Source organism: Balaenoptera musculus, chromosome 16 (genome assembly GCF_009873245.2).
Source record: "Balaenoptera musculus isolate JJ_BM4_2016_0621 chromosome 16, mBalMus1.pri.v3, whole genome shotgun sequence".
NCBI lineage: Eukaryota > Metazoa > Chordata > Mammalia > Artiodactyla > Balaenopteridae > Balaenoptera > Balaenoptera musculus.
The window spans coordinates 22,764,276-22,787,226 of record NC_045800.1 but is presented as its reverse complement, the minus strand read 5'-3'; the positions used below and the strand labels follow the sequence as shown (position 1 = coordinate 22,787,226).

General features: G+C 41.4%; 1 protein-coding gene across 1 annotated transcript in view; it reads right to left on the bottom strand.

Moving 5' to 3' along the window:
• Nucleotides 1-22,951, bottom strand: part of SORCS1 (sortilin related VPS10 domain containing receptor 1) — a 414,532-nt gene that overhangs the window by 102,958 nt on the left and 288,623 nt on the right. Inside the window, exons 12-19 of the mRNA XM_036829279.1 lie at nucleotides 18,094-18,240; nucleotides 10,480-10,582; nucleotides 10,137-10,213; nucleotides 8,174-8,265; nucleotides 6,789-6,896; nucleotides 5,158-5,275; nucleotides 3,520-3,650; nucleotides 278-391 (exon numbers count right to left, since the gene is read on the bottom strand). Coding sequence (XP_036685174.1) covers nucleotides 278-391; nucleotides 3,520-3,650; nucleotides 5,158-5,275; nucleotides 6,789-6,896; nucleotides 8,174-8,265; nucleotides 10,137-10,213; nucleotides 10,480-10,582; nucleotides 18,094-18,240 — 890 coding nt within the window. The remainder of the gene's footprint in view (nucleotides 1-277; nucleotides 392-3,519; nucleotides 3,651-5,157; nucleotides 5,276-6,788; nucleotides 6,897-8,173; nucleotides 8,266-10,136; nucleotides 10,214-10,479; nucleotides 10,583-18,093; nucleotides 18,241-22,951) is intronic.

The window sequence follows — 22,951 nt, the reverse complement described above, 5'->3', positions numbered from 1 at the left end:
AAGTATCAAAAAATGAAGATATGTATATATTATCATCATTGCCACCTTCCTCCAAGGAAGCTTTTCGTTTCTTTGTTTGCAACTGGGGTCTTATTCTCAGATGAAATTTGCACTATTAATGCAAATTTGTGCTGCATTATTAAAATGAACAAAAGCAAGTAAATCAGTGCTGTAATGAAATAGGCCTGGCCTTTGATCAGAAGTAATTCAGTAAGTTTAACACAGGCTGAAAAGCAGCAGAAGTTGACCTCCTAAGGCCACTGCTTCAGACACTCACCCAGTACTATTGAGGTAACTCTGTCCCAAGCTGCAGTCCTTCGACAGAGAAGATGGATTGAACCAAAAGGCTGGCAGGCACTGACCATTGCTGTGTCGCTCATAACCATAGTCACTGTTGGGGAAAGAGCCAAGAGAAACCTTTCAGTAGATGGCAACATTACTGACAACAATTGCGCGTCAGTCCACAGCCAACTTCTACCCTGGTCGATCAGTCAAAAAACAGGCATTCACTGAATCAATGTCTTTCCAAAAATGGAATCTTTTTTTTCCATGGAATATCTATCAATTACCCATGAAAACATTCTACAGAAGCCATTTTGAGAAATGCTAGCTTGGAGGCCACAGGGGTGCATGTGTAAAGAGGAAAGCTCAATGCCCAATAATTCCCATTAAACACCTTTAAGCTGGGAGAGTAGATGCTGTTCTCATTAGGGGGAGACACAGTACTGATTGTGGTTGGGCCCAGAGAAAGCTATAATGGTGGAAGTCTAGTCCTCAATGTCAAGTTTCACTGAAGAGTTTAAGGCATCCACATGTGGCATAATCCTCATTCCCAGTGATGTCTTTGGGGTGCTCTTCCAAGACATCTGGATCTACCAAGGAGAGTTGAGCCAGGTCTCTCTGTGCACAAGCCATATGCTTCAAAGTCACAGCAGGAAAGAAAATGTCCTTCAGGACTGCTGCAAGCATTCCCCCAAGGAGAAGCTCCGTCCTATGCCATTAATGCTGCCAGTTGCTTTAAATCTTCTCTCTAGTTTGAAAATAGTCAAAGACTTTTCTCAGCCTCCTTTCATTCTTACCTCCAGGAGCCTCTGAGTGGCCTGATATTCTTGGCTTCTGAAAGATGAACCCGGGCGCAGAGGATGGCAACAAATTGCACCTCCACACGCACAGATAAATTGCAAGTGGCAATCAGTGAGCATTAATATGAATTGGCCCATCTGTGTAATGGAAGTGAGATACTGGCACACAAGGGTTGGAGAAGGAGAATTAGGCTTGCTCAGGGGCCTGTCACCAGGCAGCTGGCACCTAGAATTCTGCCCATACCAGCTGGATTTGGTGCTGATGCAACACAGCATGGGTAGGAAGACTTCAGGAACGCTGCCTACAGGACACCCAGTGTTCATTTAAGGAAATTATTTTACAAATGCTGAAGAATAACAGGCAAGGTCATCTGGTAGAGGGCTGTCCAGGGGAGAGCCAAGCCAAGAGAGAACATGCAGTGACAACCACCTTTCATGATGCTATACTCAAGAAGAATCACCGAAGCTCTAGCTACTAGTAGAAACCAATAAGATTATGGCGATCCTTCCAAAATATTTTCAGAAATCATGCAGTTACAGAAATCCCATTTGACCAGGTAACCTTACGATGGCCTCGTTCATGATGCATTTCCCACTTCTCCGATTACATTCTAGTTAGTGGGATGAGCAGCAGATTCCAATCAAAAATGAATGCAGGAATTGGGCCAAGACTAAAGGAGTGAGAGATGGGGGAAGGGGGAAACTTAATTGATTTCCTTACCCTGTGTTCTTTTCACCCTAGTTAAGCTTAAAATTGAGAAGAAAACAACACATGACAATGCCAACAGCACAAGACTAGCTTATGTTGCAACCTTGTAGAAGAGATTCCCAAAGAAACAAAGGTTTCCAGAAGAAATCAGGGAATTGGGACTTACTTTTTCTCTTTGGTTTTCTATGTGAAAATAAATTTGCTCTCTGCCAAAGAATGACTGTTTGGTAAGGCCGAAGTCAAACCACTAAGATAAAAAGTTAACTCCCCATACGGATCCTCCTTGAATAGAGTGAGTGAAGGAGAAGCAGTCAGGTTTCAGAAAGAGGGATGTGATGAATGACACACTCTCCATGGAACTTTTCCCTGTGAATGCATTTCAGGATGTCAATCCTGAAAGGTAGGACAGAGATAAAATATTTTTGTCATTGTAACAATGTTACACTGACTGAAACAGAAGTCAGAGCTGGGGAGGCCCCCCCAGAATTCCTTGTGAGCCCTCATGTAACTGAAGCTCTGCTTTCCCTCTGGCTGAGCCCGGAGAGATAAAGAACTGACTCTTGGCTTGCCTTCTTTACCAACAAGAGAGGAACAGCCTTGGGTTATCAGTCTGAGTTCTGGCAGCCAGTTTGCCAGGCCTACCAGTACTATTTATTTAGAGAATGCTCCTGTCATGGTAGCATGACAGATGACTTCCTTTTTCTAAGATATGTGATGTGTATGTACACAGTATTTCAGCCCAATCACTGATATTTTGATGATCAGATACGTGACCGATGATCGCTACGCAGCTAATATTGTTAAATGAATGTCTTTGGTTCTTATGCTGGCCAACTTTCAAGTATTTAACACTGATATACACATTTAGCAAATGCTTTCTCTAAACCAAAAGCATATAAATAAATTTTATAAAGAAGAAGGAAAAAAAGGAACAGAAAGTGAGATGGACATGATCAAGGGAGTTACCACCTACTCATCCTCAGTCATATTTCAACCTCATCTGAATGTCAAAACCAGAACAAAGCAAGGGCATCACTGGACCCACAAGCTAGCTTTCTGCTTAACTAATGCTCCAGAAAGAACACTGTGGCACTCCGAGTATATTTAACTTCTCAATGTCTCAGTACTTTTCCAGTTTAAACTAGCTTAATCCTGGTAAAGGAAGAAGTCTCTCTTATCGCTAGGTTCACAAAGCCACAGATGGCAATACCAGTGACTCCATTCTTGCACTGAATTCAGAAAAGTCTTCCATGGCTGTCACAAGCAATAGTCAGCTAACCACTGATTGAAAACATCCAGGTATAGACAATTTACTGTCCTACATGATCATTGTTCCACTACCAAGAACCCTAGATTCTAGAAAGACTTTTATCTTGAGCACAAATATGTTTGCTCCCTGAAACGTCCACTTATTGAATTCAGTGTTGCTGTCTGAAGAAACTCAGGGTCTATCTAGTCTCTCTTTTTGTCCTGAGATCTGTCAAATATATGAAGATAATTACCAGCCATCTTCTGAGTCCTCCTTAAGTCTAAAGAAACCCCTGGTTTTTCCATATACACACGCACATAGCTAGTAAGCCATGATGTCCCCAAGTGGTAATTTCACATGAATATAGGCTTGTCACTTGGATCTATGCATGTTACTATTATGTGATATCTAAGCTTTCATTAAGGCCCACGTGGGTTTGAAATACTAGACGACTCTATGGGATAACAGTACAAGCTCACCAGTCAAAATCAGCCTCTGTGCAGACACAGGGTTCAGACTCCATAGCTCCTGCATATTTCCCTTGCATACATTTCCGCTCTGATTTTCTCTTCTTATATATCCTTTTCGCTCCCATGATGCATGCTTCCCCCTGTAAGGAGACAAGAATCTCACGCAGTCGGGCACATAGCTTGGACCTTCCCTACCCCACATCAGGACAGTTCCGGGAGATGATCTCAAACCTTAGTGTAATGTGGACATACGCAGTCTGCTTTGTGCTAACAGCATTTCCTTTTTGATGTCTAGAGCCCTATCATAGAACATGATGATAAAGGCAATCCTAAAAAGCACTGAGGGTGTGTCCAAAAGTCCCGAACTCTATGTATTCAGCAAACCTTTACTTGGCAAGGTATTAAGTACAGTGCTATGAGGGACACACAGATAACTACGACAACCTGCAACAGTGTATGGCCAAAAAAATCTGTAGTAATTAAGTTCAATTCTTCTGTAATAAAAAATGCATACATTTGGTCATTTATGAGCATATGAAATAAGAATATTGCTAAGAAACATAAAGGTCCATTTGCCTTGATTTATTATGCCTCTGCCCACACAACTTTATAGCACTGATTTTATATCCATCTACCAGATAAGCAAGAGCACTAAATTCAGTGTTTCTCCACAAGATAAATAAAAGCTTTGAATATCACAATGCGTGTGCACTCCAAAGGGGGAAATATCAGTCATGGAAATGAGCAATCCTTTGACTGTTGAGCGTCCGATGAGAGTGGGTGATTCTAGCTGATGTAGCTCCCACTGTCAAACCCAGCTCTCTGTGTGTGTGTCTGAAGGACCAGACGGAGTTTTGTCTAAGCTAGCCTACACCGTCTTTCTTGAGCAAACTCACTTTAACCAGCTGCATTACACATCTACATGTAAATATATGATTTAGTCTAGGTTTGGGGTATATGATGTGTCACGCTCTGAATATGGTGATGGCTTTGCAAGCAAGGGCCTCTACCATGTCCTTTGAGAGGCCGGAAGAATGAGTTCTGCCTTGGGAAGACGAAGGAGAGATGCTTTCAGCCAAGCATTCTGATATGAGCAGGGTAGCAGAGGGGCCAGGATGAAGGAAATTTTCCGATTAATAATTCTGCATCCTTATACCACAAGTACCTTGGAAGGAGGCAAGAAGCACTACCTAATTCCAGGGAAGTATAGCAGTGGGGAGGAAGAATTTTACTGGCACCGCTCACGCAACATAACTTTGTTATTTCATGTTTGTTTGCATTGCCAGATAAAACTGAACAGCCTTTCCTCACCCTTGCCCCCATACCCTGCAGCCAGATGACACGCTCAGATAAATTATGTTTGGATCTCCGTGCTGAGTTGGTATTTCATTTTGAGTTGTAAGTCTTAGCCAAGCACATTTGAATTTTATCTCATTATATCCTAGTACAATAAAAACAGAAGTCACTTCACAACAAGCTATAAATGTTGAGTTTGTTCACTGCTGTGGCACACAAAACACATAAGAAAGCACCAGATGGACAATTTTTGCCCAGAGAACCCCAATTCCTACACTTTAATGACTTGCTTCCCCCCAGTACTCTCCACGCCTCCCACCCAGGACTCAACCTCAGCTCCCTTCCTCCTACCTGGCTGTGCAGCTGCCAGGGTCTGTAGTCCTCCTCAGCACAGCGTCTATCGAAAATGGACTTGTAGTCTACTTTGACCAGCTGCCATTCAGAGCGGTGGCTGAAGTGTCCAAACACTCTGCAGAGTTCATGATGATAAAAATAATCACAATAACAGCAATGCTGAAAGTTATACATCATTTACTGAATGTTTGCTATGAGGTTAGCACAACGCTAAGCATATTACATTTGATATTACATATCACTTGATCCCCACACGCATTTCTGAGGAGAGTTGCTATTATTGGCTCCACTTCACTTGTGGGTAACCTGAGGCTCAACGAATTTTGTTAACATGCAAAAACCAAAGTCAAATCACTAAGAACTGGTAGAGTCAGAACCCAGGGTGTTTGACTTAAAAGCCCACTTTTATATATTGTACAACAAGAATGGTTGACCAAAAAAAGAAAACAACAACAAAAAATTGAGAACACCATAGACACTGCCTTCTATGCGGTCCAAGATTATACCTCTAGGTTCTCTTGCTAATGTACATCGTTCCCATGGTTTCCATGCTATTTTACCTTCCCACCAGTCCCAAGGGAAAGTGGGCAGCAAGGCTGAGGAGTTATAACTACTTCCTACTCTGTGCATTCTATTCTCCTTACTCAGAGAGACTCAGCTATTTAATGAAGTGTTTAAATCACCTATTGTCGATATAAATAAAAGCCACAAAGTAGCCTTTTCAATCAACTTTTTTTCATCTGTGTTTTGCAAACATAAAAATTGAATGAAGACAAATTATGGAATAAATTGCTAATCCAGCTATGTTTACCGTGGGCAAAATGTAGCTATTAGGCATATTAAATTTTTGTTGCTCTTTTCTATTGTTAAAAAAAAGGGGTAGGGAGAAAAAATTAGAAAATGTACCAGCTGTTCACTTTGATTTAAAAATTTTCACTGCCGACAGGATCAACTGCTTTAAAATCTTCCCTCTCTGTTTTTCATGTCCAATTTTCCAGGAGAAGGAAAAATCACAGTTTCATATTTCAAATTCAAAGCTCATGTTTTGAAACCCAGAGGCAGTCAAGCCATTAATCAAGTCTTTTACAAATTAATGATCATCACTTTCCAGACAAGAATTAGTATAAATGCAATTTCCCCAAGAACAGACTGTTCTCGTGGTTTCCCTAATATGCCTCACAATTGGGTTAGGTAAAGAGCCAGGGAAAAATAACATGCTTTGTGGGGTTTTCACCAAGCTCTGCGTTCTGCCTTAAAGTGAAAATCATTCTTACATGCCTGTCATTTTCTGTATATCAAGCATGTTTATTATTAAAGTTTTTAATTGATAGCTTTATTTTCTCTTGAAATAATCACTTCTAATTTCCCTAAGCCCATTCAGAATAGGAAGAAATAGGCTGTACCATTTTGCTGCCAGCCCTCAGTGTGGGTCTCCTAATTGCTAGTAAAGAGCCAAGAAAATGGATGCCTACATTATTCTTTCCTCTTTGCTGTGGAATCATGAAGTCAGATGTACTGCCTTTGCTAGCAACTTCAAACCTGACAGTAGCAATGTGAACAGGCTTATCTAAAAACAACATGTTTCTGGATCTATATTTAGACTAGAAGACATCATAGTTTCCACTTACGTCATGATTAGAGTCTCTTCCCCGGGCTCACCCAGAACTCCATCCACAAAAAGTGGAATAGATGTGAAACTGTATTTGCTCCAAGATCTCCCTTCATCAAAACTTAACCTAACGACAGAAAAAATAAGTCATCGGATCCCAAAAGAAAAATCCTTTCCAAGAAAGGATACTACCAACCAGGAGAGAATACATTTTAGAAGTACCTGGGGCATTGTCAAAGTGAGCCTTTTATATGAATAAGTGTTCTTAATTACATCAGAAGGTAGATATACAGTTAGCCAAGTGATTTGGGACCCAGATGTATTATAACATCAATAAGGGGAGAGCTGCATGAAACGGGAATGATAATAAGTCTTTGATAGAATTTTTTTTAATTTGGATATTTTATTAGGCCTTAGACCTCAATGTGACCCTCTCCAAAACCTCGTTGCAATCTAGCAGCAAGTCTTACAGGTGATTCTGAGAACAATGGCCGTATGAGACCCACTGAGACGGACTTGAACCAGCCACCTCTATGTGATCAAACCCTTAGTGGTATCCTTCTTACATTGTTACATATCCTGGTTGACTCATTGAGTAAATTGGTGCAGAAGGACAGACTCTTGAAAGTAAGAGAGAACTCTGCAACTCAGATGGTCACACAGGATGTTTCCTTTGCTCTGCCTTTCTCTAGGATGTCTTCCCCCAAGCTAAGCCTCTGTTTCTCTTATTTCTGCAACTTTCCCTTTCGTCAGCAAAGTATCCAACAGTGGAGGGAAAATCAAGCCTTTGACTTTGAACAAGCCCGCCTGTGGAGAGAGCCATTTTCAAAAACACAGATGAAAGAGTTTACTGGAAACCCCTCTGGAAGTTAAGCCTTGAATGTCCATCTGTGGAAGACCTACAGGGAGAGTTGCACAATATCACTGCCCCCAAAAGGAAGCTAAGGAAGTAGGATCAGGAGAAATGAGATCAGAGCAGAAGTGTCATGAACTGCTGATATCTGTGCAGAATGCACATAGTGAATGCAAATATTAAACTCCAGGAGACATTAGTTGGGAAAGCTGGTTGCAAGAAATTAAGCTATTCAGAGATTATCCTTGATAACCATTCTACCCATGACTGTACTGAAAGAATAAGGTACCGGAGGTACTGGCGGGGGCAGCGGGCTGTCACATTTGAAAACCACACTACGGTTCCTCTCTAAAAGGCAGAATCAAGCTCCCTTTCTCTTCCCCTCTCCCTCTCCCTCTCTCCTTTCCTCTTCCTTCTTATTGCGGTAAAGCAAAGGTATAAGTTACATTCTAGCAGACCTTGACAATTTACTACAAGCAAGATCACAGTCTGACTGCCTGACTTAGACTGGTCTTAGCTGTGCGGAACCGTCAAGGTGCGTGACTCATTACCAGAGATGTCGAATCGGGAGAGACGTATGCTTCATAGCAACCAGGACTCCACCTTGATCCAGATACAAAACACTGTGCTCTTCTTCAAAGATCTGGAAGAGGAAAAACACACAGACAGGGACACACACCCACAGCCACACACACCCAGGGTTCAGAGAACTAGTCTTCATTTGAGGAAAAAAAATTCTCTCCATGACAGAACTGGGTTCCCCCAAAGCTGTGGGAAGATGCAAGTTAAGAACAGTGTTTCCCAAGGTGGGCTCCATGTACCACTGGTGTTACATAAAATGATTTTTTGTGCTCCACAAGAGAAACTTAAATAACCAAGAGTTATGTATTCATATTTATAATCCCATCTTTTTGTGGTAAGTTCTATTGAGTCCCATTTATGATGATGTTGAAATATTGGGTAATTGTCGTATTGGATAACATCTTTAGATGGAAGAAACATAAGAGATACTTTATTCCAACATTATCATTTTTACGGACGAGAAAAGTAAGGTTTAGAGAGAAGTGGTGACTTGCCTAAGACCATGTAGATGGAAATTGATGGCGCTGGGACTTGCCGCATAAAAGTGCCCTTGCCAGATATAATTATTTCAAAGTTTCCAGGTATTACAGGGGGCAGATGTTCTTGTTCAACTCAACAGTAGTCATAAAGTAGTCGTAGTCATAAAGTCTGATCAAAATGAAACCTATCTTTGGGTACGTGTGTCATTGGGTCTCTCTCCATATGTGGAGAGATGAATCTGAGGTCAAATGGAGACCGGCTGAAAACAATGTCTAAGTCCTCTCCATACCAGATGCGTACTGTTTTCTCACAGTCACACTGTTAGTATAGCCTTGTCTTTGGTTACACTATAGACATCATTGTGTCCCCTTTGTTTACTTCTTATACCCAAGATGTTTCCCAGGACTACAGAAGAGGCTTCTTTGCTTTGTTTGGGATGTAAGAAGGAAAAAAAAAAAATGACACCCTAGCTGTCTAACTATTGTCCATAGGAAGCTTAATAGTCCATTATATAGTTCCTATATATCTCCAAGATCAAAAGCCCCGGAGTTTCTTAAGCAAGTTTCTTTCCTGCCCCACTCTTCTCAAAACACGTGAATTGTAGTGCAGATCTATGAAGCTAGGAAATGGTAACTAGACCATAACATGGATATCTCCATCTAAAATTTAAAGCAGAGTGTTCTTGTTGCTGTGTGATTACCTGTGCATTAGATTTCAATTTAAGGTGCTAGTTACCGTATGATAATTAAATGTCAGTGGCGTATTAACACATATTTATTGAAGTGTAACAACCGTGCATTAGGCACATATCTTTTTATGACTGCTAAACCTCATTAAGTGCCTGTTTTATAAGCTAGGAGTATCTAATTTTCATTCAGAAGAAAGAGGAAGCATTTAAGCTAAACACATTGGTTGAAAGTGATTCCATTTCTACTTTCCCTAACATATGCACCCTGATGGTTATTACTCTGTCTTTTGCCCATGAGCTTTAAACATCTCAGAACACCACCTGGTAATGGTTATTTCTATATCACTGCATTCCCCCCTATTCTGACTTCAAGGAAAGGGGAATTTATGGAGGCAACCCGGTGTTAGGTATATAATCTCCCTTCCAGGCTTCACGTTCCCTACATAATAAACTCCCTAGAATTTTAGTTTTCATTTCATGGGAAAAATTCAGTCGTATCCAATTTGGTTTCATTGTCACTTATAAACTTTCTCACATATACACTGGGATAAAGGGTCATTTTTATCAAACAAAGAAATCAAATTTCATAAATCTTTGCTAAGCTCAAAACGTTTTGAAAGACATTCATAAAACAAAAAGGAAAAGAAACACATTGATAAGCTTTAGGATTTATGTGTGGCTGAATAAGTTCCCAGAATTGAACCAAGCTGGAGAATTTTTATAACATTTAAACTTCAGTAACCGGACCCAGGATACTTTCTTACCTGCCTCCAAGTGTTCCCTGCATCTGAAGAGACAAACATGCTGATGTCGCTGTCTGACAACTCAGAACCTATGTTACCTGGAGAGAGCACATCACCATCAGCGAAGGGAACTTTTTGCAAAAGCTAACAATGGGCTATGCTGGCAGTGTGCATTGCCCGAGATGGATTTAGACTGCAAACATTATATCTGAGCAGGGTTTTTCACCATACTTGCCTCAGGGTCAATGGCTTCGGTGCCCTTCAAAAATATTTTTGGCTAGCTCAGTAAGTTCCAAGCACAGATATCTAACTTGTTAAAATAAATACAATTTACAGCAGTTAGCAAACCGGGCAAGCTTCTTACCTGAAGCCACTATGATGCTGGGAGCTGTGTCTCGGCTGGCAATGATCCCTGATGTGTAGGGATTCTCAGAGACCTTAAGGTGAAGGTGTAGTGAGCAATAGGGCTGAGAAGAGGAGAAATGAGGGTCATAAAAGCACATCATTTAAATGTTCATTTAAAGCTCAGATTCAGAGCATCCTCCATTCATCCAACCATCCCATCTATCCATCTATCCATGAACCCATCCATTCACCCATCTTTCATTCCACAAATATCTGGTGCCCACAAAGTGTAAGACAGCTGCCAAGTTGGTGAAGGAGAGAGCACCTTCATTTTAAGTCTAATCTACTGATATAATTGCCATTTGGCCATTCAACAAACATTTTAGTACTTTATCTGTAAAACACGTGGTGTAGCTTATGAAAGAGTTACATTGACTAAAGTTTGGTCTCTGCCACCTAAGGAGTATATAATTTAAGATCTTTCTATTGATTATCAAAAGAGAATATTTTAATAGACATGAGATCAGTACAGACAAAATATGAAATTCTAGAGGATGACGAGCCTATGTCCAACTTTGGATGAAGGGAAGTTTCCCGGAGAAAATGGTGCCTGAGGCAAAGGTGGGTAGGATATGAACTGCACATGAGATGTTCAGGAGGATAAAGGACATTTCAGGCCTAAGTAAGATCAATAACAAGGAGAAGAAACAGAAGAATTGAGCTGTAATACAACAGATAGTCAGGCAAGACCAATGAGGAGAAATGATATATGACATTGGAAAGAAAGCTTGGCCAGGGTGGGAGGGCTCTGAAGAAGTCACTTGGCATCTCTTAGACATTTGAAACCTTGGTCTCAGTTCTACAGAAGAAGCCGTATGACATGTGAAACTGTCCTGACATCCACCAGACAATGGACATAGCGTCTGTGTCAGGGTATTATCCGACCCAGTGTTATTCGATATAAATGTCATTCTTATAGACAAAACGCACTAGTAATAACAATTTAAATGAAAATTTAAGGGACTTGTTTGTGTGTAAAAATCTCGATCAACTTCTCAGATTAAGACATCAACAGTTTTTAAAAACAGGATAATAAATCTTATACAAATTTCATTTAAAATAGTTCTTGTACTGAGTTGTCAAAAACTACAAGTTTGTGTCTGAACCCACATCTCTTTTCAAGTCTCAGGAAGATTATTTTCTAATCTTATCGACTTGAGTTTTTGGAATCACCAATGTATCTCTGTTATTACTTTCATTCGGCTCTGTAAGTCTCAGCCAGCAGGCATTCAGAGCGCTACAGAGATACAATGATTACACGTATATGGGACACAGTAAATGACAAACTAAAAATGAAACTCAGGAATAAAAGTGGCCAAAACACCGGTGAAATAAAACAGTGGCTCACAATAGGGTCTTTTCCTCACTGCCAACACAGAGAGTAAGCTCTCAAGGAATGATGATCGTAATAAATTATTGGTTTTGCATGAAAATTTCACGTAAAGCTTTCAAAAAAGGAATTTTTACTCTACAATGTTCCATAAGAGTAAGAAGACCACCCCTATAAGAAGAAACAATCAGACCCAAAAACTTGGCTTCCTTTTGTCCAAGAGGAAGACTAGAGCGGGTACTGTGTGTTGCAGAGGCCCCAGGGCACTGCTGACCAACACTCAGGCAGATGCTGAGAAAGGATAAAGCAGAGGTGTCAAACCACTGTCCCATGAAAATTTTCCTGACAACTGCAGCCTGTCAGGATCTCCTTCTCGGATGTACCACAGTTGATTTTACCATACAATTCTGGATCATCTATTTGAGGTATGCACAGTTTTATCCCCCTAAGAGATGCACTCTACAAATAAAGAGGAAACATCAAGTACTACTTTGCATCTTCTGTAAAACCTCACGTAGAATCTAAAAAAGACAGTCAGTAAACACTTGAAATATCAAGCAACACTTTCAAGTTAGGACACGAAAGACCTTACTTTACTGTTTTACTCAGAACAAAGCCAGAAGTACATGGGCTTATGTATAAACCACATCATCAGAATAATGTGAGGATCTCCATGGCATTCAAAGCAGTGATCACTACTTGGGGATTATACCTAGACATATGGGCTTAGTGGAGGGCCTTTTGTACCCCACAACAGAGCAGGACATCCCTGGCCCAGGGAGCACCCAGGATGCAGTCTTGAGTCAGCCACTGGCCATGTACTTCATCACCCTGCAGTCTGGAAGACTGTGAACCTAAGTTGCCACCTGACCCAAGGATTATTTGATAGAGGCCACTTGCCATTACAAGAGAAAGAGGGCATTTTCAATTGGCCATTTCAACACTGCTCTGTTACTCTGGCTTTCAGAGGCCTGAGATAAATTAATTTGGGAAGAAAAGACACCAGTTCATGCAGTAGCAGCAACATCAGAAATGATCTTTTTCGTGCACTTTTTTTCTCCACTCTCACATTTGTAGTACTGGATTGCCCCCAACTGGTACAAGCAAAATATTCTGTGGCTTTTTTTTTCCTTTCTTCCATTTTTTTCAAGGAAGTTATACAGTCCACATCAATGTTTACAGAAAAAGAATGTTAAGTGATTCACATTCACTTTTTTTAACTTAAACTTTTATACTTGAACAGTTTGGGACATTTATCAAAATTAAGTCACCAAAGATTAATACAGAGGTTGTTATAATGGCTATCAGGCCATAGCAAACTCCTGGAAAACACAAGACAAGGCTCTCCAATTCTAAGGCACATTTTTTCCCAGGCAGGAGGCACTTTGTCCACCTCTGCCTTCCTGCCTTCTTCTCTCCCATTAGCGAACATATACTGAATATCCGAACATCTTTCCAGAGGTATCTCCAGTTCAGTATGAGTTAAAACACAGCTTATCCCAAAGACCTTTCTCTATTTCCCTTGACTTTTCATATTAAAAAAATACAGAACTGTACAATGAAACCACCATGACCTAATAGCTGACCTGCCAAGAATGGAGGGACCAGCCTACACGTTTGGAAGCTGCTTGTTGTCCTGACTCACGCATAGTCACGGGGCATGGAATAGCATCAGCTGGTCAATACTAGGAGCAACTAGATCCTTAGCCTTTAATCTTTTCGGGGTCAAGTACAGAGTTTGAGGATCTGATGTAAATTGAGAACTCTTTCCCAAGAAAAAGCACACAAAGGAAGCACACACACAGAGTTTTGCATTCAAATTCAGGGAGTTCACAAACTCTCAAAGCCCATGGTGGACCTCTAGGCTCCAATTACCTTTCTTTTGCCTCATTCTTTTTATTTCTTATTTTAACCAACAAAATCTTCTGGCCATTGCAAGTGTTCAGTAAATGCCTGTTGAATTCAACTGATCCATGAACGAGCTGAGCTGCTGTCTTCCTAGCACTGTGAGTGGCCAGTGGAGAAGTACTAAATGATCTAAGACATTCCCCCGCCATGAAATAAATCAACCTAAAACACTGTTCTGTATTTGAGAGTCAACCAGTTTCTCATTTCACTTCCTCTTTACCCTTAATCTCTGAATTAATAGCCTTTACATCTCATCTTCATGGTACCTTTAACCCGAGGGTGCCTAATCTGAATACTGTACTGAAAAGCGAACTTAGAGCTTCCATAAACAATAAGGCAGCAGGTAGGCTCCCAAAAAGTGTCCCCCAAATCCACCTCCTACACACACATTTGTGCAGTTTCTGATCCTGAGTTGGAGCATGGAATCCATTTGATTTTTAGTAAGGAGTCAATGGCAAAGTAGAGGGAGGTCCCTGGGCCGGTTGGCTGGGTATGGGGCATTCAGCACTGCTCCAATTCAGCAGAACATGGACAGTCACAGTCAGTACAAAGGCGGGGGAAGCAGAGTCAAGAGTCTCCTGGGGTAGCTGGCTGCTTAGCTCCAGTAGGAAACTGCTAATTGAATCCACAAAGAAGTCACGGCCTCTCTCCATGAAACACTATGCTTCCCCTCAGGACCTAAGCATTTGTCACAGGCTCAGCTCACATCTTGCCTCTTGGGAGCCCAATCCTGAGGTTCTGGAGTCAGGTGGACCAAGACCTGTAACACCCCATCTAATTGTACAATGCAGTCTTCAGAGGAAAGAAATCCCAGCTGAACCCTCCAGGCAATCACTCTAAAAGTCCTAAAAATACAGCCTCAAATTACCCTGGATGTCTTATTTCTATAGAATACATTTTACTAGGAACATTCCATCTGGGGCTGCAATTCTGAACTTGTTCCACATTTGTAATAGCCCTGCTGGAAAAAAATCTCTTTTCTAATCACTAGGCTGTGCTTTCCGTGACACTGTCACTTTCCAAGCATTCACAATCTAAAAATCACTTTTTGTCTCCTCTCTGCTACCAGCTCCCAAACCTGAGGAAGGTTTTAACAGTCTGGGTCTCCTGGAGCTCAAAGATTTTCTTTCCTATTGAGTGCCTTGGCAGAGTTTTATAAAATTATTGTGGTTTCCACTTCCTTTTGTCATTTTCCTCTCCTCACCCTACTGCTGTTTTCTAAAGCTCAGATTAAAACTACATTAAACAACAGGGTTAATGGGGGAGGAAGGTCAAAAGACTCTTGGGTACCATACATCCATGTCTCATTAATTCATCTTTCCTCAATCTTAACGAGCCTACTGATTTGGTTAACTTTGGGGTCAACTGATGCCCATGAGCTTCAGAAGGTGGATATTATGACAAATCTTTCAGTGTGACTATCAATGGCAAGGAAAGGCTCCCACTAAAGTCCAAATATGAAACTCAAATGTCTATTATCCCTGGCGTGTCTGCTTCAAAGACAACACCCTCAACAACAGATGTGTTGAGCACCTACCATGTGTCAAGTATGATTCTTGAGCTAGTTCTTTGGAATGACCAAAAAGACAGCCACAGTCCCTAAGCTCACGGAGCTCACAGTGAGTGGGGGAAGGTGGACAAGGAAGTCAACAAACGCATGTGCTGATTTAAGAGAGTGAGGAAGGTCACGAATAAAAAAGACTGAACCAAGCGCAACTTCAGAGACTGCTTGAGGAAGCTCTCCGAGATGAAGGTAATCAAGCAAGCGTCTGAATGCCAAGAAAAAAACAGACTAGGAGAGGGGCATTTTAAGAGATATAACGGCAAATGCAGAGCCTGGGACATAAACGAGGGCGGTGAGCTAATGGTATGGAAAGGTGCACCCTTCTCCCCCACTGTAGCCTATGCGGAAGGAAGGAAGGAAAGTCTGGAGACCAGGCAGGAGAAAAAGACAGGGGCCAGACCATGTGGAATCTTGCAGGCCGTGTTAAGTATCTGAATTTCATTCCACCTATATTTGAAAGTCATTAGAAGGTTAAGTGTAGGAGGGACATGCTCTGATTTTTAAAGCTCAGGTTGATACCATTTACATAAAATTTTAGAAAAGAGCAATCTAATCTCTCGTGAAAGAAAGCAGATCAGAGGTTGTCTAGGGCCAAGGGTGTGGATAGTGCCTGTGAAGAGGCACAAAGCAATGTTTCAGGGTGATGAAAATCTTCTGTCTTGACTGTGGTAGTGGTTTCACAGGTCTATACATTTGTCAAGATTTATCACTGTCCTCTTAAAATGGGTACTTTTTATGTACGCATGTTTCAACTCAATAAAGTTGGATTTAAAAAAAGGTTGCATTGGCTGCTATGGAGAGACGAGATTGCCAGGTAGAGACAGGAGGAACAGCCTGTCACTGTAGGGGAAGGGAAGAATGATGGTGGCTTATATGAGGATGGTCCCAGCCGAGATGGGGATGTGAGCTGATACTGCATTTATAATTCAGAGGCACAGCAGCAAGACTTCCTAACGCTGGGCTGGGGGTGGAGCCATGAACACCTCCCAAAGTGCTTTGTGTATGAGGCATTTCTAAAGGTCCATTTATGATGCCAGAGCACCCAGGAAAGCCTCTTTAGGTGATATGGTTAATTCTCTCTCATGGACGTTCAATCACCAAAGCACATGATGGGATGGAGGACCACATTAAGGGGCTGGTGCATCTCATGCATCTTTGGCTAAATATCACATTGCTCCAGCGTGGAATTGCTGAAGGAGGAAGGTGGGCATGTCTTTAAAATGCTACTGAAGCATGTCTTGCATAGAGTAGACATTCAGTAAGTGACTGTTACATTTACTTACTCTGCAACTGGATTTGTGTACTTACTCTAACAAATGGCTTTCCCCCACCCTCCACCCCCGTAAGTTGCCAGTAATAAGGACAGAAGCTGAGTGGGAGGCTGAATTTCAAACTGCTTCCCCTGATGCATGGTGACAACTGCGATATCCTCTGCAACTAATAAGGTCAAGCTATGGCTGCTGGCATCTTCTCGACTGGGAGGTTGACCCGCATACAGCTGTAGGAGATGAACCTGCAAAGTGACTGCTCAGACCTCATGGGACAGAAGGAAGCATGCTGAGTGTGCAAAACATTAAAGTTGGGATTGTATGACGGGTGGGAAAATTGATATAAATCAAGCCCTTCTTACTAAAACTCCTCTAGCTTTACAGACTGGTCTCTCCTTTTCAGGCATTTAAATACAACTTCAGAATTGTTTTGTAGAAATTAGCATTTAATGACTCTTTGTTTTACAATTAATCTCTTCTTCCCTTCCTTCTTCATTCACTCAGTAACTACTCATGTGTCAAGTACAGGGCAGGCCCCAGAACTACTAAGAGGAATGAGATGTGACCTTATAATCTTTCACTCATTAATCTATTCCCTCTCAGGAAGACAGCAAACTCCTTGAAGGCAAGACCCATTTTTGATCCCTCTCTTGGATACCATCATATAATCAAATACATAAATACATTGATCTGATCTACTTATTGCCCAAATGTTAGACAATTTTTTAAAAGCCATACGTCAAAGCAGGGGTCAACAAACTTTTGTTTTTAAGGGCCAGATAATAAATATCTTATTGGTGGACCGTACAGTTTCTGTCATGACTACTCAAGTCTGTCATTGTAGAGCAAAAGCAGCCATAGACAATATATAAATGAATAAGCAGGACTACATTCCAATAAAACTTTATTTAAAGAAACAAGCAGTGGGCCAGATTTGCCCCACAGGCCATGGTTTACCAACACCAGCTTTATACAATGACATAAATGAATGGAACATATTATAAAGAGTACTGATTAAGGATTTAAATCAGTGGTTCTTACCTTGGTTTGAGGCATAAATTCCTCTGAAAATATGAATAAACATCTCCACTGGAAAATACACCTACACAATTCTGCATTCAGTTCATCAATTCTACAGCTGAATTTATGTATCATTAGATCCAAAGCAGGTTATTCCCAGGAAAGTAAGGGTACATTTCCCCACCATAGATGGAAACTATCACACTCTCCCTTAAACTACAATATGAGGTCCTCATCAGAAATTGGGCATCAACTGAACATCCTTAAAATGAGCAAGAAACTTACTCATGTTCTCTTATCGCTTTGGTCCAATCACAAGAGGCAGAGCTATGATTCTTTTCTACACACTGCCTTCACACCCTTCCCTGTCCCCTTCTGTTCATCAGTTGAGCAAGAAGCCCTGGAAACATGTTTCTCTGCTCCTTGAACCTCCATCTCCAGCCCTCACCGTGTGGGACATTTTGCCCCAATACGAAGACTCACCAGCAAGCAGTGCACAGGGTCTCCCCTTAGGTCCGTGTCCGGGGCCTGCAGCAAATGCCAGTCTCTGCCTTTGTTGTACGTGATGAAAGTCTTCACTTGGTTGTCAATCTTCTTGTTAGCCAAGAACATTCCCTTTATCCCTGCTACCTGGGAAAAATCGACATGGCTGAAAAATACATCAATTTGAGAAGAAATATATTTGTTTTACTTAAAAAAAAAAAAGACTGTCAAATTCAGCTGTGAGCACTTGTCTTGGAGGAAAGAGGGTGAGGGTCATGCTTGTGTATAATGACTCCCTGGGACAGAAGACAACAGACCTGTGCCCCTGTGGTATGAGGGTCTTAATGCAAATTTGATAGAGGCTTCTTATCTCCCCTAAGGTAGGTTGGTAGTAGCTTACTGTTGCCTACAGATAAACTCTGATGCTGCTGGTTCTGTGCTTGACAAATGATAAATAAATAGGGGTTACTTTTATTTTAGGCGTAGCACTCATAGTCTTAAATACTTTATCTCACTTAATTCTTATAATGGTCCTTTTGGATAAGTCTCACTTACTCTGTTTCACAAATGAGGAAACTAAGGCTCACTCAGGTAAAGTGACCTGCCCAAGGTCACAATGCCTAATGTTATACAGATATTAAGTGGTGGATCAGAGATTTTAACCCAGAGCTCTGTGACTTCACAGCCCCTGCCCTTAATGACTAAATCACTGCACTATCTACAGCCTTGGGCAATTAAAAGAGGTCAGTTAAAACTCAGGATCCAGGGGTTACCGCGAGGAAGAGTGGCCCCTGCTCGCTGCAGCTGGAGAAAGCCCTCGCACAGAAACGAAGACCCAACACAGCTAAAAAAATAAATAAATAAAATAAATAAATTTGTTAAAAAAAAAACAAAAACTCAGGATCCAATTACTGTTACTTTTCTTTTTCTGTAAAAGATCTCTCTATTAAGCTACCAAAATACATTGAGCAAAAGAGAACAGCTTTTAAACTTAAAAAAGCAGTGGTTTCCCTAAATTGTCAAATAATCCCTCCTCCATTTCTATAACACTATTGTTCCTACTATAAACAGTCCTTATTAATTATTTGGCTATGAAAATATGATTGCCTTCTCTCTTTTATACCTTAGGAAAGAGGTAACAGTTGAGAAGTTGCCAAACTGTGCAGTAGCAAATCATTAATTGTGTGTCATGTTTTTCATGCGTTTTAGAACTTAAGAAACATATTTATATATATTTGACTCTGCTTGAAATTATGACAACCCAGGAAAACTTGAGGGCAGTGAAAAAAGCGTCTGAAATGTGTTGACAAGTGCATTCCAACACTATGCAAAGGTTATCCTATTTAATGCTCACAAAAGCCAGTAGATATAGTTACCATCAGCCTCATTTGAGGATGAGGGAACAGAAACTTAGATTAAGTGTCTTTCTGGAGCACAGACAGGGAGTAAGTGAATAAGCTAGCAAGCATATTTGAACGCATTTAACTGAACTCAGCCCCTTTATATTATAATATGAAAATTTTTAAGCAGAAGGATGAAACCATGGTATCAGTCCTTGTCACATATGAACCACTATACCTAATACTTTGTATGTAAAACCTCCAATATTCACTATAAACCTGCATAACAGCTATTATCCCGATTCTATGGATGAGGAAACCAAGGCATAAGGAATATTTAATTGCTTAAGATAACAGAGTTGGGGTTCACACCCAAATCTGTTGGACTTCCAACATTCTTTCAACAAATACAGCTCTGTCAATTCAAAGAGGCTGGGCTTCGATCAATAGAACACGCACGTTTTGCCTTTGCTTTTGACACAGTCAAACCTCATTAGTTTGTACCTGCTGTTCTGGCATCTGGGATCATTTAGAGTTGAGCCAACTTTGTACTCCTTTGGAACAACAAATCTGTTAAGCAAATAAATGGTATAAACGAGTTTCTGGGCGGACTACTGTGAAATACTTAGGAAAACAAGCCTCATTTGGGGCCAGCAACAGTAGCCAGAACACTTTCTTATGCACTGTGGAGCCTCCATGAATGTGGAAGATGTAAATTTCCAGAAGTACTCCACCTCCCAACAACGATATGTTAATTACAAAGTAATATTTACTGATAGTTATTCACTATTTCGGCTCCATAAGGACTACCCACCAGGGAAGCTCATGTTGGTTTCGCATACGTTCGAGAGGCTGTTACATATTTAAATGACTAAACTGCCAATTCTTTAAAGATTCAATTTCATAAATCAGAATTTTCCTGCAGTCATACCTGTCTTTCCTCCACAGCAGTCCCAAACAAGAGAAATGACACTGTCATAACCATGCAAAACTCTAGGAGTTTACAAGACGTAGAGAATGGATAAAAATATTACCCATCCCGGGAGTTCCCTTCCCCATTTCTCTCCCTGCCCTGTCTCTCTTTTGGCCCAGGTGTCAGAGCAGGGCTGTGCGTGTTTAGGAGCTGGTGCATTTGGGACTTCCCTGGTGGTGCAGTGGTTAAGAATCCGCCTGCCAATGCAGAGAACACGGGTTCGATCCCTGGTCTGGGAAGATCCCACATGCCGCGGAGCAACTAAGCCCATGTGCCACGACTACTGAGCCTGAGCTCTAGAGCCCACGAGCCACAACTACTGAGCCCTCATGCCACAACTACTGAAGCCCGCGTGCCACAACTACTGAAGCCCGCGTGCCACAACTACTTAAGCCTGCGTGCCTACAGCCCGTGCTCCACAAGAGAAGCCACCGCAGTGAGAAGACTGTGCACTGCAACGAAGAGTAGCCCCCGCTCGTCGCAACTAGAGAAAGCCCACACGCAGCAATGAAGACTCAACGCAACCAAAAATAAATAAATAAATAAATAAATAAATAAATAAATAAATTTATTTTTTAAAAAAATGGAAGCTGGTGCATTTGATCTGCAGAAGCGGTGAATTTATTGGCCCCCGACTGCGTGGCATTATCAAATGCCGCTTGAGCAGACAGCCTGTGCTTTGTAATTCATCTCTGGCAGCCTGGCCTTCAGGTTTATCTTGAGGAATAGAAACTTGGCAAAGCTGAGGAAATGTGTCACAATAGGCTACAGAGCTGGAGAGGGTCTTCTTATTTTCCTCTTGCTGCCAAGGCACTTAACCTGTGAAAATCCCATTTGAGGTGTCTGTCTGTCTGTCTGTCTGTCTGTCTGTCTATCTATCTATCTATCTATCTATCTATCTATCTATCTATCTATCTATCTATCTATCTATCTATTACTTATTTGTTTTGGCTTCTTTGGCCTGGTCTGCAAAGATGGTCACCCCTGCCTGCTCTTAGGGTTTTGTGCCATTCAAGGTTCCTTTTCCCTGAGCCTGAGACGTCTATCTGTCTATGTGTCTCGGTGCTCGCCTATTGTGAGGTCTCATCATACGTCTCTAGAATCTCTACCTTCTTACTGTAGAACTTTGGATACCAAGGGAGCAGTATTAGTGCCCAAAATGCGGAATGTGTGTGTGTGTGTGTACATGCATGCATATGTGTATTAACGTGTGTGTGTGTGTGTGTGTAAGGTCTGGGCTTCTGCTGAGGATGAGGGACATGTTTTCATTGCCAGACAACCTCCCTCTGCATCCACAGCATGTAGACTGGGGTCGGACCGTGGTGGGATGGGGCGGGGGGTGGGAGGAAAACTGCTATTCCCACTGGAAGACATGCCTCCACATAGACGCAGAGTTCTGAGGAACGTATTCCTATGAGGGTGATACACCTCACTGCTGGGAGCTTGCCTCCCTTCAGGGAAAGAGCTGTTATTCGCTTTTCTACCTTTCTGAATTCTGCACAAAGACGCTGCGTGTGCTGAGAAGCCACTTTTCTTTCTTTGCCTCTCACACGGGGGAATTTGATACCAGAAGTTTCAAAGGTATTAGTAATTATTTCTTATCCTCTGATATCATATAAGCCAAAATAACATTTTGATTAGATTTTTAAATATGAAGTGTTACAGTCAAACCTCAAGCCAACACAAAGCACAACAGTACACTGACCATTCCCCAGGGTGATAGCCTCAAAATGCTACCTTCCCTTCTCTCCTCTTACTTTCTTTGATCATGTTTCCCACTCTCTTAGACAGCATCCCAACATGCCTCTCCCTATCTATCCTTCAAGGCCCAGCTCAGTAAGCCTTTCTCCAGAAACCAGGACCTCTTTTCCATCCTGACTGTCCCCAGCTCTTCTTCTCTGTCCTCCAATTTGTCTCTCGTATAGATGGTACCTACATCTTTGCTCTCAACAACCACGTAAGCTTCTCGAGGGCATCAGTCTTCCTGGAAACATCTCTTGTACTCCTTACACTCCTTACCACATGTTAATTCTTCACAGCTTCTCTTGTCATCTCTCACATCACTGTCTCCCACTTGAGTATAACTTTTGGATTATCATTCAATCCACCATATTCCCCCATTAAAATTAATAATTGAAAAGTCACTTTGTACAAGAAGTCCTTTTTTTCGTTTTTAATGAAATAGGTAGAATTCTGCATTAGAAGATCGAACAACATTAATAGTGCCCCAAACTTATTGAGTAATTAAGAAATGTCAGACACTACATGAAAGGCTTTGCAAGCCTGAGCACATCAATCTAAGTGGTAGACTCAATACATCCTCATTTCACACATGCAAGAACCAAAGTCTGGATGGCGTCAGTCACTTGCCTAAGGTCATTCCCTGGAGAACCTTAGCAATGGACAACACACCAGTCTGTCTATCTCAAAGCCCAAGCACTTAACCCTTTGGCAGTATTAGTTCTTCAAACTTCTTTCTCATCCTAGAGCTTCCTGAGAGAAATATCATATATGGACATTATAGGAAGTTGCCTTTCATTCATTC